General features: G+C 39.6%; 1 protein-coding gene across 1 annotated transcript in view; it reads right to left on the minus strand.

The window, feature by feature from the left end:
* LOC104055753 (TGF-beta receptor type-1) overlaps nucleotides 1-16,123 on the minus strand; it is a 33,533-nt gene extending 17,410 nt beyond the window's left edge. The window contains 4 exon segments of the mRNA XM_054057116.1: nucleotides 2,104-2,334; nucleotides 7,743-7,985; nucleotides 8,385-8,636; nucleotides 16,023-16,123. Coding sequence (XP_053913091.1) covers nucleotides 2,104-2,334; nucleotides 7,743-7,985; nucleotides 8,385-8,636; nucleotides 16,023-16,095 — 799 coding nt within the window. The 5' untranslated portion in view covers nucleotides 16,096-16,123.
* Nucleotides 16,124-16,131: the final 8 nt, after the last annotated feature.

A 16,131-nucleotide genomic window follows, 5' to 3' on the forward strand; every position in this document is an offset into this window, starting at 1 on the left:
AGGAGAATATGCCATCAAGGTACATGGAATGTCTAAACAGTAGAGCAGAACAAGGAGTGAAGACAGCAGCTCAGTCACAAGCCTTATGATTCCACCATGTGAGCTGAACACCACTGACTCAGTTGATCTATCCGTGCTTGCAAACACTTTTTAGTCTATACATGTACCCCTCTACCTGAAGGCAACCTGCTCTCCCGTTTTAAAATTACACGCAGTTGCATAAAGTGGAGAGTTAACATGTTTTTACCACTAGCGAGATTTGCAGCATGACAGTGGCCCACATTTACACCACAAACCACATGTTATGAGGTATGAGTCCTCAGCATAACCGATACATGAGAACCTACTCCTGGGAATTGTTCTCCATATATCACTGAAACTTTCAGCAAGCCCTGAATTGAGACTCCACAAGTAATTTCTTGTATTGCTATATATTTGAAGGCATTCTTGCAAAGTCTCAGACATACAGTCAGATTCTTACAGTCTTCGTGTACTACAGCTAGGCTGTAGTAACTCCAAATGCATTCAGCACTCTGCCCTATGGAGAAAGAGATGCAAATCCTTCACAGCTATTATAGCTGTGAACCAGTACTTCATCTTGCCCCAGGTACCTGATAAGCATTTATCAGTTAGCATCAGCATCTACAGTGAAAGACTGTTAACAGGTGTTTTTAAGCCATGTTGCAATACACTTGTTCCTTTCAGAGGACCACGATAGCACAGCTGCTAAATCAGAAGAACTATCTCCTTTATGTTCTCTCATTTAATCAGATACAGGTGGCCTGAAGTATTCTAAATAAGAGCTCAAGTATTAACCTTCTTCAATATTCAGGACTTGTGAATGCGTAACCCAGAAAGAATGGTGTGTGCATACTTCCTCACTGAGAGGACTCAGAAGGTTCTACTGAAAATTCTGCACTGACAAGTTAAAAATAATAATCAAGCTTTCCACATGTGCTCAGACAGCAATACTGTTAGAAAGCAGTCAAGAATAGCAGCATTTGCAAATACGTCTTTATCCATTTTTCACAAACCAATTACCAGCTAGTTCTCAAGAAAACAGAAGAGCTTTGTCCGAAAGCCTTAAAGGCTCCTATAATGGCATGAGCTATCAACTACGGATTTTGTCTTTTTATGTACATCATACTAACAACAGAAACAAGTTCATATCACTTTATATTACAAAGAACTTAACAATGGCAAAGTCAAATGGAGTTTCATCCTATTGCATCTGGAACCTGAACCACCAATCAGGAAATTATTTTAGTTACCCAGTCATTTAGGAAACCTTCCTCATACCCTCCTCTACACAGCAGTCAAATTTGGGGCAAAATGGGACACTGGTATGCGCAACCACATATAGATTTTGTTAATAGTTATAGCCAAGGTACTGCAATACATCCTTTACAATTTTAAGTGAGACATAGTAACTAAGGCTACTGCAGAGATGGATTTTCATTTATAGTAAATCAGTTGCATTGAAGATAGTTCTAAAACCATGCTCCAGATACTCCACTAAGTCCTCATCAGAGCAAACCCAAGATCTCACCAGTGCTACCAATATGCAATACAACTTTAGGCATGAAAGTAGGACAGTTTCTAATAATAAGCATAATATGCTGCAGGAAGGAGTTGCCTGGTATGCTGTAGATCTGCAAGCTCTTGGAGGATAACGAACTGCACAAGTGTCGGTTAGGAACAAATTAGCTATAGCTAACCCTTTTCTGGAGAAGGGAAAATTTCCGCACAACCTCTCAGGTGCTGTTCCAATTCTACAGATTTATATGGAAATAGAAACTTGAAATTAATCTACTGATAATTAAAGAGAATACTATTTGCATGTATACTTCAACTACACTAAAATTACTTGGGAATTTCCCACAAAATAAAGAGCCCTTCAAGAATCCAGGATACGTGTGGATATTTGATACCTCCTTAAGGCAATAATTTTCTGTTAATGCTTTCTTCACAGAAGACTTAAAGACTGTTTGTGGTAAAACATCTATTTTCAGATTAAATTTACTGAATGAAACAGCATTTTGCCTTCCACTTACCATCTCTTGACCAGGTACACAATGAGCAAAATTAATTCATATCACCAACCTTTGTTGTCTGCAGCTATAAATCCAAGGATGTTTTCATGCCGCAGCATAACTGTTTGATAAATTTCTGCTTCGCGAAACCATGAGCGTTCCTCTCTTGAAGAGAAGATCTTCACAGCAACTTCTTCTCCTCTCCACTTTCCTCGCCAGACTTCTCCAAAGCGACCCTTACCAATGCTTTCCTGAAGTACTATAGTTCTTGCAATTGTTCTTTGCACAAGTAAAGGTAAACCTAAAAAGAAGATTTAACGTTGACCTTAAAACATCACTGAGTACTTACAAGTATGAAATACAAGATCCATAACCCATTAGTATATTTCTCTTAGAATGCAAATAAACTCTCAAAATTTTAACAGCTCATTGTAAACTGCTACATGCATGTAGGTAAGATACTACGTTCAACCTTAAAGGCTAGCAATATAAGTATTTAAAGATATTATCCTCAAACTGCCCATACAGTTGTTAAAAAGAAGGTACAAACTTCCTCTCAATTTAGAATTGACTGTTGTTGATCCATAAAATATTATTTTAATAAAAAAAAGAACAAACCATGAAGCAATCAGGGCTTATCAGCAACACTGACTGTCAAATGCGCATATTCATGGCCAAGTACAATAGTAGCCTCTTAGTACTCTCAAGCCACCATAAAATATGAAAATGCCCTTGTAAAGCACGCTTGCCATTTTCTGGGCTATTCCTGTGCACTTCACTGTAATACTTGAGAAAAATGCTTACCTCTTGAAGGTTTTATAGCTTTGGAATGCCTACGTGCTTCTAACTCACAGCACCTCATATAACGTGCTTCTGTAATTTATACAACCACCAAGAAGCACTGCCATCCCCCAACCTGGGTGGGGTTTTGCTTATTTTAAATCTTTCCTGTTGTAACTGCAAAGCTCACCACAGAATTCTGCAGCGATACTACACTGCTGGATGAAGCCACTGGCCAGGTTATCTGCTCACAATAAGCTCTTTTGTTATAAGATTACATCACACATTTTACAAAGACATCTATTACTCCATAATCACTGTTCCAATAGCTGATAGAACATCTTTATTTCCTTAAGTTATAAAAAAATAAATCCCAAATAATACCTCAAATAACTAGTTCTTCTTGATCCCTGGATAGTCTTTGTGAATTACAGCACTAGGACATATGATCTAGTCAGCAGCACTGCCATTCTTGTGTCTTAGTCTGAGGAGTGAAAATTAAAACACAGCAGTGTTTTGAAGAGTTCCTCAAGACTTCCAGACCTAAAGGAATTTAATGTATTACCTGTGCTGACAATATACCTATGTGAAGAAAGGAAAGGGGAAGAAAATGGATACCATAGCTCTGAGAGACAAGAATTCCTACTAAGAAAGTTAAAATTTTTGCTCCAATAGCTGTACTCAGGTCAGTTGTGCTGCGTGCCTGAAGTGCAGAGGCTCATCTGTGAAGTCTAATGTGCATTCTTTATGGACACACCTTTGAGACGCAAGAAAGGCCAGACTGCAATAACCGCAAGACCAAACTCACCCCTGGAAATGTAAAATTTGACTTTGTTGGGCAGAGAAAGGTTCCTTCTTAGCACTTACTGCTGCAAAATCCAGACAAATGTCAAATACAAGTTGATTTTGTATACCTGAAATGGGTGATATGCCTAACATTTTCTTTGTCCTACAGCTGTTCTAGGAAACTATTTGTATGCTTTTTGATTCAGATGCACATTTCTCAACTTGCTGTACCATTTATATATATCCCTTCTTGTTGAAAAATTTTGCCCAAGGATATCAGATAACCTCTAAACAGATACTAAACTCTAAATCTCCAAACATGAAGCATTCCAATTTCACATTACAAACCACCAATCATCGTTAACATGCCACAGTACAATAAAAGCCTTGCTATCTGTGATCCACCCACCTTGTTCCTATACTTATTTTTAAAATATTTACAAGATTCAACCTGCTTCTAGTTTCTGCAGCTCTGTTTTTCTCTTATGCTGCTGAAATAAATATGGCTTCCAGTATTCTAGTATATCTATGAGAACTCCCTACAGATTTTCTGTTTTAACTCAGCAGTTTCCTCTGCTTGCTATAGAGTAAAAACAGGTTCTGTATCACTAGGAACTTGAGCAACTATTTACTGTGAACAAGGCTGCCTGGGAAGTAGCTCAATGGAGACAGCCTTTGACATAGACATTGGGCACAACTGTACTTCAAGCTCTTGGAGTATACCTTCTTTTAACAGCGCCTGAAGAAAGATAATAGTCAGTTTGCTAAATAAGAGGACAAAATAATTCAAGCCTATGTCAAATTCAACAGCAGCTCGTAATATATGGCAACTTGTATTCTGCCATGGTCATTCAATTTATCCCTGAAGCCTTCATCATCATCTTCATACATTATAACAAAGTACCCTCAAGACTTCTGAGAGTTTAAACAAAGATTTGTTGCTGGAGGTGTTCAAGGCCAGGTTGGATGAGGCTATGCAACCCGATCTGGTGGAAAGTGTCCCTGCCCACGGCAGGGGTGGTGGATCCAGATGATGTTCAAGCTCCCTTACAACCAAAACCATTCTATGATTCTACTCTGTATCTTAACTGTACTCTGATTAGTTTGGACCAATGGCTATCCTATGCGTAAGTTTTTACCTGATTTGGATAATTCAGAAATAAAGGAATTAAGCTCTAAAGCACTAAAAGTAGCCAACAACAGCAGCTGCTGAAACTTTGTTCTTGTTTGTATTCTTTTTCATAAATCTCTGCCCAGAAGACCTCTTCTGAAGAGTAATAAAAACCCAGTCCTGTGAATTGTGAAAGATGTCATTCTCTTCAAGCTCCTATGAACCACAGAAAAGTTTTAAAGGAGTTCTAGAATCATGGAATAGTTTGGATTGAAAGGGTTCATATAGCTCCACACCCCCTGCCATGGGCAGGGACATGTCCCACTAGATCAAGCTGCCCAAGGCCCCATCCAACCTCGCCTTGAACACCTCCAGGGAAGGAGCATCTACAGCTTCCCTGGGCAAGCTGTTCCAGTGCCTCACTGCTCTCATAGTGAAGAATTTCTTTCTCTGTCCAGTCTAAATCTCCAGTTTATACCCATTGCTCCTAGTCCTATCACTACAAGCCTTTGTAAACAGTCCCTCCCCAGCTTTCTTGGAGACCCCCTTCAGGTATTGGAAGGTTGATATAAGGTCTCCTTGGAGCCTTATCTTCTCCAGGTTGAACAACCCCAACTCCCTCAGTCTGTCCTTACTCATTTTAACTAACACCTTCCATTGATTTTTGTGACCCTTTGAATTTGTAAACAGAGTTCCCGCTTGAAGTCACCTACCAATAATAACCAAAGCTCCTCCCCATTTTACACAATTCTTCCTATTTCCTTGCAACTAAGTTACTTTGTCATTTGTGAGTTGGAGAGTAGCAGCTGGGCATCTCAATATGTCTATACAATATGTAGTTCATACTCAGAGATTCACATCACAGAATCACAGAATCACAAGGTTAGAAAGGACCCATTGGATCATCGAGTCCAACCATTCCTAACACTCCCTAAACCATGTCCCTCAGCACTTCATCCACCCGTTCCTTAAACACCTCCAGGGAAGGCGACTCGACCACCTCCCTGGGCAGCCTGTTCCAGTACCCAATGACTCTTACTGTGAAGAATTTTTTTCATCTGAAAAATCATCTCAGCTCCAAGAGACTTGAACTTCTCTTAAAAACTGCAGCTTCAGCTGAATGATCTATTTTAGAAGTTTCACCAAGCGTCTAGTCGTTTCAGGTCTTGTTCATCATGGAACAGAGCAATAATAACAGAAGCAGAGACTGAATAATTGTAACAACTTACTATCCATCATTGCAGGAAATTAATCCTACTCCCTTTTGATCTAAGTAGGGAACTAATTTTTAGAGCTTTGCTCACTTCTGTTTTACATGCTTCTCTTTAGAGAATATCATAATACAAAACCAGTAGAATCTTTCTATTTGACTGCAAGTTCTTTTGATCCCTCAGCATGAATTTAACAAGAAGAACTCTTACTTTAGGCCACCAGAGTCTGTTCTGTATCTCTCCAATGTGTTTCTTGCAACTTCTCAGGCCAAGAGCACTATAACTAGCAGCTCCTTTAAGGTTTAACTTCTTTTTAAAAAACAGTTTCTTTTCAGCCTACTTTAGGAAGTCTCCACCTGCAGAGTTTTACGCTCCCAATAGTGTAACAATTATATATCATACCTTCCTGCTTACCATGAAATGTAGATCTGACTCTATATTTTCTTACTAAGCCTCTTAATTCTGTATACCTCTCCTGGAAAGAGCATATCTGGGGGAATAAATCCAGCATTTGCATTTATCAAGTTCTAGCCTGATATATTGGAAGTTCTATTAATCACTTTCATTACTTGATTTGGTCATCACTGTAAACGAGAAAGCTGAGATAAACACAAACTACTAAAGGTTCAGGTCTAACCAGACAGCAACTTACCCTATCACAGTCCAATCTTATTTGGACACACAAAAACTTTCTCAACTGAAACATAACTGCCTACACACTCAGATCTACCTCACCTTCCTCAGTGAAGAAATGACTAAAGATGACTTATTGTGACCTATGTTCTAACATGTTCAGCAAGTTACATTGATTTTACTCGATAAATGGATTCTAAGCAGTCTTACCAGTTACTGCCCTTGGGAAAGAAATACAACCTAGATGCCTGGGGTTTGCTGTTACAAATTTTACCAATTCTGGGAAAGTAAAGAATTCAGTAGTTGAGAATCAAACACCAGTACTTCCTTACAGAAAGTACTCTACGAAGGTTTCAGCACATACACATGAAGGCAGTACGAATACTTTTCAGCGTTAATTTATTGAACTTTTTATACAGTAGAAGGCTAAGAAGAGGTTTCAGTACACAGCCTGATGTCTTGTTCCTTAACACAGACCAGAGATAAATCGTTGTATAAATTAATCATCTCCTATCAATACCTATTAAACCATCTTTCTATGACACACAATCACAATCCTGTAAGCATCTATGTCAGGATTACGACAGCAAAGACTATATGCAGTGAACAGACTACTTGCCTCATCCTCCCAGAGCAACGTCTGTTAAAGTCAGAACTACAACAGAAACTCATGAAACCAAGGAATAGAGATTCTTCAGACGTGGTCTGCATGCTGCACCTATTCTATACACATAAAAATAGCTATTTGCAACTGAAAAAAAATGTCTTCTGTAAGGAGAGAACTTACAATTCATAATATTACTTATGCCAATAGCTACAGATATAAAGGAATTTTCAATTTAAAGCTAAAAGAAAGAAAACTTAAATCCTCTCAAAACCACACAAGATGGTAATTTAGATATGCTGTGCAGAACAAAACATAAATCACAGAAACCTACTAATAGAGGAAACATTTACAATAGTTGACTGATATTCCCTGCATATCAGAATGAGGAGGAATGGTAGAAGCAACTCAATTGGTTTATTTCACTTATTTCCATATATTGAATATTCACTGATATTGAATCAATCTACATGGAAGTAATTTTCTAGTAATTTCTGCAGCGTAGACTCAACAATATTAAAAAAATTCGACGTCTAACAAGACTCTTAACCTCAGAGTAAATAAAACGAGTAGTGTGACAATACCTGACCCAGAGCCTGAAGTTGTCATATCATAAATTAAATCCTTCAAAGTAGTTCCTTCTGATATAAAGGGACGATCCAGTGAGGGATCTTCTTCACTTGGCACACGATGATGAATTACAGTACGATTATGACAAAGATACAGAATCAACATTAGTGAAATGCAGACAAAGCAGATAGGTCCAGCAATGACAGCAGCCAGTTCCACAGGTCCTAGATTAGAAGCTGGTTTTCCTGGAGTAGGGCCTGACAGTGAAAATAAAAGAAAATGGTAAAACTATTTATTTCTTTTTATGCAATTAAATTTACTGTATTTCACAGTGATCTTCAATTATTTCAACGTCTTTGTTAAAACTTTTACACAGTAGCTTTTTCAAGAAGCAAAGTAAGTATTACAAACGACAAAAGCGACTACATGCTTACTTTCAGTTTCCATTGCACTTGCATATAAGACTTTAAAACTTGCTCTAACATCCCTACCTAGAAGATTAAATTCCTTGTTCCAAACATCTTGAAATTTTATTTGCAGAATCGAAGGCGTATGTTAGGCCTTCAAATTCACCTAAAACTTCAAAACTGGAAATGTCCCTTCAACCAGAATTTTCTGTTTAACAAATAAAAGTCAAATACAACAAACCCCCTTACCTGGTGTTGGAATTGGAAGTTCTATTTTATTGCAGTGGTCTCTGTCACAGCAATGAGGCAAAGTAATGACTCCATCTCTGGAGGAGGGGGCACAAACAAACGGCCTGTCTTGGGGAATCAGATCAATTTGTGCTATACACATACTATTGTGTATGACTTTGTCTGCAGTTCGTGTCACTGAGGTAAAACATAGCCCATCTGTCACACACGTAAAGTTGTCTTTTGTACACAGATGGCAGTAACACTGTAATGCTGCATTGAGAAAAAACATTAATGTTAGGATTGGCACATATTCTGAGTTGAGAAACAACCTGAGGCCTATGATCTTTTTGGTCTCATAAACACAGAACTGTAACACTAAACAACTCTACAAGGGCTTTCAGTGCGACAAGAAAAAATTAAGAAATGAGTAGATTAAAAAGTCAAATTGAAAGCTTAAGTAATCTCTCCTTATAGAATTATATATTAGGAGAAAAAGGCTGCAATCCTAAATGTTCCTCCAAGTAAAGAAACTCTACTATAGTTCCTCATACTAAAGGTCTAGACTATGTATCATCCATAGCATGCAATTCTGCTATTTTCAAACCCAATGAAAATAAGGCCATTTTTTCACAATAACTACAGGTATTTTAGTTAAGCGACAAATCGGATGCTGCTGTCCACCTAACATCAATACTTTATATGCTACTTGATGGCTTCAATTTTGCATTGAGGAAAGGCATATAAAGGCTTCATCATCATTAAAATCCCTGAATGACATGAGAATATACTCTTCTATCAGGCAGAATATGGTTTAGACTTGTTATTAATAGAGCTACAGGAAAACATTGCCTTACTTAAGTTCCTGGTTTACCAAAACTACTAATTCCTGAAGTAAAGGAAGGGGACATGGGGAGAGAAGTGGGAATGACAGACTGATGTTTAACATAACTAGTTTTCATTCTTTAAATGGAGGAAGCTCTTGGAGAAGGAAGACTACCACTACAAATTTATTTCTCTGTTCCTTCCTGCATTTACAAGACCGAGGCCAAACAGAAACCAGTGCATGGCAACAATAAAAACACCAGTACACTTCGATTCCACTTGTTCATCTGTAGAGACTAAAAGCCAGCATACAACTTGTGTACATGCATGGAGAAAGGTTAAAATACAGAAAATTAGATGCATTTATAATCTTAAACGTTCCTGCCCAAAATACACAATGCACTGAGCCATAAACAAGCCTTTTTTCAAGAGTATATAAAAAAGTATCTCCTAACAAAGGCGTGAGGATTAATAAATGGCAAAGCAAAAGTTGCTGAAAATCTGAGATTTGGTGTTTCACTCGAATTCAAGAGTTTAAGGCCACAGCTTACCTTGAATTTCACACTATCCTTGCATATCATATATTTCAATAAATGGTGGGTTTCCTGTTGGTGTGTTTGTAATATACACTTGAACAAATTTTTTAACACATTAAAAATTTCTTAAAATATGCACACATTGCTATTTCAACTTCCTTAACAAGCAGGCCTTTATCTGACTTGCTTCATCCATGACACTTTTTTTTTTCTATTTAAATAATATTCTTGGCTGACTGTAACTACGCATGCACGTGAATGCCTACAGTAAGACAGTTCATAAGATATATTTACATTGCATTAGAGGCCAAGTTACCTGAAGTGAAAAATGAGGTTTGGCTTGGCCTTGTTACACATACTCATCTTCCTCATCTTGTGAAGTTGAAGACACACTGATAACCACATGACTAAATAAAGAGCAACTGGTGTCTTGTCTTCCTCATTCATTTTGTTCCCCCTCTCTTTTGCTACAAAAATCCCAATGGGAGCAATTGATACAATTAATACTTTTGTTCCAGTTAGATGCCACTATCTTCTGGTCTCCTGCCAAGACACCATACACTGTTACACACAACTGCATGGTTTCCACAGCACAAATATATCACTACTTCCTTCTACAGCTACACTCTCTTGTTCCTTTACAAGCAGAAAACAATGCCAAATCAGCCGAAGAGCCAAAGCTTCTAGGAACACAGGGATTTGCTGCTCTCTAGTGGACATAGTCTCAAAGACTATAACTATATGAACACATTTAATATCAGTTGGATGAGGAGATGTCAATGACCAACAGCAGTAAAATTTCTTCATTCTTCTAAGAAAGTGTTTTCACTTATAACTGACCTCAAAGAAAAAATATTATGTTGTTTTCCTCTCAGAGATACAAGTTTTTGCTTTGACTCCAATTAGTCCATATTCTTGTCAGAGAAGCATTATAGCAATTTTAAAAACTCAGGCAGAAGCACCAGTCAGGTCTCCAAGTTCACCTAAATGAATGCATATATTTCTAGAATGGGTTGATAACAGTACACATGCAAGAGTGACAAATACGATGAAAGCTAATCTTCCAGAGCAAGTAACATCTTTCAGGTATAATGTAATTCAATACATTTGGAAAACACTCTTCAATCTACCATCACAAAAAAGTTCCTTCAAAACTACTGAACCTGGAGAAGAAAACAAAAGTTGTCTTAGTCCATGTTTTCCACGGACAGAACTATTTTTGATGAAAGCTAATCTTCCAGAGCAAGTAACATCTTTCAGGTATAATGTAATTCAATACATTTGGAAAACACCCTTCAATCTACCATCACAAAGAAGTTCCTTCAAAACTACTGAACCTGGAGAAGAAAACAAAAGTTGTCTTAGTCCATGTTTTCCACGGACAGAACTATTTTTTTTTTTTTAAATATCACATTACAACAGTGTTTTGATGGAACCACTAGCATTAAGCTCCACTACCAATTAATGAAAGGTCATGTCTGTTTAGATGATACGAGGCTTGGAAAACGGAAGTACAGAAAGCTAAATGAATGCACAGAAGATTATATAGACAGACCAAGAACAGAAACTGGGTCACCATAGTAATTTAGCGCCTTCTCCGTTGCATTTTCCCACTGCACCATGACCTTTCTACGTAATCATTCTTGCTTTATCCAACTGACTGCCATAACAGTAAACAGCAAGACAATGCAGTTCTGAAAGCATGTGTGGATGCATTATGACACATACCAAACCACAGAAGTTATCAACAGTATACTTCCTCGCATTTCAACCTGATTTAATAATACATTAACCTCCTATCAAACACAATTACTTTGGCAATTTCTCTGACTCGAGTCAGTTTGACAGTTTTGCATTCCCCTTAAAAAGCCTCTCTTCCATGCAGCCTGGAAAGACTACAGTGAGGGTAAAACAACCTGGCAACATAAATGAGACAGTGGAACCACACAGCTTCATAAGACTTAAAAAAAAAAAAAGCTCAGATATTACAGTATATACCAAACATGAACAGAGTTAAGTACACCTTATCCATTTAACTTCTAGAAGTATGTACCATTGGGTACCTATCAAAGTAGGTCTTTTTTATCTGTTGTCTTGCTGAAGTAAGAAAACTGCAGAAAGTATTTTTAGAATTGCGTAAGACCCTCTGAAAACCCTATTTCAGATGGTTTAGCATAGGACACCACCTTCAGGCAAAGAATTTTTGGTTGGAAATCATATGTTGAATTACTGTCTTGCAAAGGATGCCAACTAAGAGTATTATGATGAGGTGCTCTAAAAAAAGAAACCCAAACCCACATCTCATTATGAGCAATTAACGATTTTATATTATTATAACTTTTATTATTTAATCATGTATCTTTGTTTTACACATTTAAAAATTATAAGTAGTCCCACTCCTCGAACAGCAGCATTATGCTGAAGAAGAAACTCCAGATACTTTTTTTGTGACATAATAATTATTCTCCCACAGGAAATACAAATGAGACAGACACAAGAATTTCACCAGAAAGTGGAATGTCACCAGAAGAACAATCAGGACTCTCGGTTCTACAAGATGTAGAATCTTATGGGATAAAGGAGCAAGGCTATGATGTCTAAGACAGTAACAGATTTCAGGGAGAAGAGCAATGACCTTCACTAACTCATTATTCTCACAAAGGCACTAATTGTGTTTAACTGTTGTAAAGTAACAACACTGAGCATCAAGTTTTCAGGACAACTTTCACCTGCATCTTTGTTAGGCAAAACTTCCATTGAATAGAGCACCTCACAGAGGGTTTTGGCAACCAGAGCTACGCACTCACAAAAACAAACTAGTTTATTAAGGCACTATCTTCAACTTGCAAGTAACGTTAAAAAGCCCCATGAAAAACTGCAGCTTTAAAAAAGGCATTACTATATTCCCTGTAGTGCAGGTGCCAAATGACATTATTTTTTTTTCTCCATCTTATCCATAAAGCTACTTGCATGTCCATGCCTCTTCAAGTAAGTTAACATTAAAAATTTGTTTCTGGTGTATTTCTTAGAAGAGTATGTTCTAGAAAAACAAAAGAAAGTTAAAATTAAAAGCCCAATTCTGAAAACGGAAAGAATAAAGATCTCCATTTGTACCTTTAAATCAATTTCAGCTTACATATCAGATTTCCATCTCTATTCATGATTAGAGGCCTTATGATCTTGTGTGAATGCAAGAGTTTCCAAAAAAAGGACCCCTCAGAATTTTTCAGAGATCAAAGAATATAGCTCACATGGCAAAAAAAAGCAAAGCTACATTTCAGATTGTGTTACAAGTCAGGGCTGTTCTATGACCTGGATGAAGGCATTGAGTGCACCCTCAGCAAGTTTGTGGATGACACTAAGCTGGGAGGAAGTGTGGATCTGCTGGAGGGTAGGGAGGCTCTGCAAAGGGATCTGAACAGGCTGGACCGCTGGGCTGAGGCCAATGGCATGAGGTTCAACAAGGCCAAATGCCAGGTCCTGCACTTGGGGCACAACAACCCTATGCAGTGCTACAGACTGGGGGAAGAGTGGCTGGAGAGCTGCACAGAGGATAAGGACCTGAGAGTAATGGTTGACAGCCGACTGAACATGAGCCAACAGTGTGTGCAGGTGGCCAAGAAGGCCAATGGCATCTTGGCTTGTATCAGAAACGGCGTGACCAGCAGGTCCAGGGAGGTGATTCTCCCTCTGCAGTCAGCACTGATGAGACCGCACCTTGAGTACTGTGTTCAGTTCTGGGCCCCTCACCACAAGAAGGATGTTGATGCTCTGGAGCGTGTCCAGAGAAGAGCAACAAAGCTGGTGAGGGGGCTGGAGAACAAATCTTACAAGGAGCGTCTGAGAGAGCTGGAGTTGTTTAGCCTGGAGAAAAGGAGGCTGAGGGGAGACCTTATTACTCTCTACAACTACCTGAAAGGAGGTTGTGGAAAGGAGGGAGCTGGCCTCTTCTCCCAAGTGACTGAGGACAGGACAAGGGGGAATGGCCCGAAGCTCCGCCAGGGGAAGTTCAGGCTGGATATCAGGAAAAAATTCTTCACAGAAAGAGTCATCGGGCACTGGAACAGGCTGCCCAGGGAGGTGGTCGAGTCACCTTCCCTGGAGGTGTTTAAGGAACGGGTTGATGAAGTGCTTAGGGACATGGTTTAAGGGAGTGTTAGGAATGGTTGGAGTCGATGATCCAGTGGGTTCTTTCCAACCTGGTGAATCTATGATTCTATGATACTGTTCAGCTAGCTGTTGTCATTCACTACATGCCTGATCTCCACATAAACTGTATCACAGAATGATTAATTCATGCAATAACACTAGCATACTGAACATCAGAAACAATCAGAAAATGCCTAACTCTTGTCAATCCATGGCAAGAGTACTAAGTAACAGTAGTCAAATCATACCTTGCACAAAGGTCAATCTAAGACCACAATGTTCAAATTAATTCCTTTATGAAGGACCTGTCTATGAGTTATGGATCAACAGTCTATTCCCATGGATAGAGAAGATTTACCTTTTTTTTTTCTTTAAAGAAAAGGTGGCACATCACCACTTTCATCCTTAAGCTTTCACATGGAAGTCTATTGCCTTGTTTTCACACAAAGCTTTTAGACCTCAATTTCATGACTGAGATTAAGTAAAAAGTGTTGATTGACAGAGGCATTGAAAAGGAAAATGTTCAAAGCTCAAATGAAAGTAAAATTTCCTTCAACATTTAAACTGGATGTGTTACAGAAGAAAGCTTTAAATTAAAGTCTGCCACACCTTTCAAAGAACGCGAGAACCACCACAGGTAACTTCAGCATACTTCACTTCCACATCAAAGATTATCCATCTTCTTTAATAAGAATGGGCAAGGAACAGAGTATTTTAGTATAGTAAGTTCTGTTTTCTCTAAATAATACTTTCTTTACAGCACGATTATCATCTGAGATTGAATTATGAACAGCATGGTAAAAATCCAGACCAAGGGATGTCTTAAACCTGTAACTATAACTAAGAAGGAAGTCGCGCTTCTACTCCACTTCCTCTTTTAAATCCAAAGCAATATACAATGCACCTACACAAGAATTTAGGAAGTGAGACGATTATAAAATGTGAGGTATCTGTAATCATCATCTGGCTTATTACAGGTGAAAGGGTGAAAGTGAAACTTAAACCAATTAGAGTAGGGTGTCTGTAACATTTGTATAGCTTAAGAGACACAGCCCAAACTGGTAACTGAAGAGCAAGATAGTGGTTTTCATTAAAAAAAAAAAAAAAAAAAGCAGCACAAAAATTAGTGCTGTTTCTTGTATTTCTAAATGCTATTAAGAACTCCTGTTGCATGCATTAGCTTCATAGCAGCACAGCTCTGAAACAACACCTCTTTCACAAGAGAGCACAGGTACACGAAAGGCCGGAGGAACAAACCCATTTTACTGTACAATATTCAAAGATCTTCTTTCCCTACGCAGAGCACACAGGTCAGCTGTCTGACCCAAGGGGTGAGACATCAGCCCCACCCAAACCACCACGGCACTACCCTCAAAATAGATGCTGCCAGCACTACGCAACGTGGCGTGTAACGGAGCTGAAGCATCTGACATGGAAATTCAGGCAGTTTTTTACCTTAACTACGCAGAATATCTAACATGTATTGACACAGGAATATGCATAAGAGTTCTGGGAAAAAATATACAGAAAATTAGCGAGAATACCCCTCTTTTTTCTTTCAAGCAGTGTTTTCCCAGGCACTTATTCTTTGAAGACGACAACGCCTTGTGTGCAGTGTGATCTGTGCTGAACAGATGTCTTTAGACTTTCCTTCCTACCTCTAAGGCAACGGTCGAGCAGAGAGCTGGGGCCAACTCCAAATTAGCAAGAGTTTCGACTTTGTGAAATTTCACTAAAATCGGCCCTTGGAAAGTAACAGAATATGCATAAGACTTCTAGAATTCATCCCCACGCCTGTAAGCGGGGGAATCCATCCTGTCCCCAGCTCTGCCTCAGCGCGCACGCTGGATGACGATCGCTCCTGGTGCTCGTCCCCCTGCCCTGAGCACGGGCGCTCGCTTCCCACAGCCCAAAACGAGTCTTGGAGAGTTGGTTCGCCCGCATGCTCGGTACCGCGCGCGCACCGCCGGCCTCCCGGCGGCCCGGTTTGCCGGGCAGGAGCTCGCTCGCAGCGCACCGGGCGGGGGGCAGGGCGGCCCCGGCGCCGTCGCTCGGCCAACAAAGGGGCTCGCGGCACCGGCCCCGCCCCGCCGCCATGTTCCGAAAGGGCCGCGGGGACCCGCGCCCCCGGGGCACGCGCGGCACTCACCGACCGCCCCGCGGGGCAGCAGCGCGCGCCGCCACCGCGCATAGCAGGGCCCAGCGCCCGCCGGGCCCGCCATGGTCCAGTCCCGACCCCACGCAGCCAAGGCGGGGAC

This window comes from Cuculus canorus, chromosome 2, assembly GCF_017976375.1.
Source record: "Cuculus canorus isolate bCucCan1 chromosome 2, bCucCan1.pri, whole genome shotgun sequence".
Classification (NCBI taxonomy): Eukaryota; Metazoa; Chordata; class Aves; order Cuculiformes; family Cuculidae; genus Cuculus; species Cuculus canorus.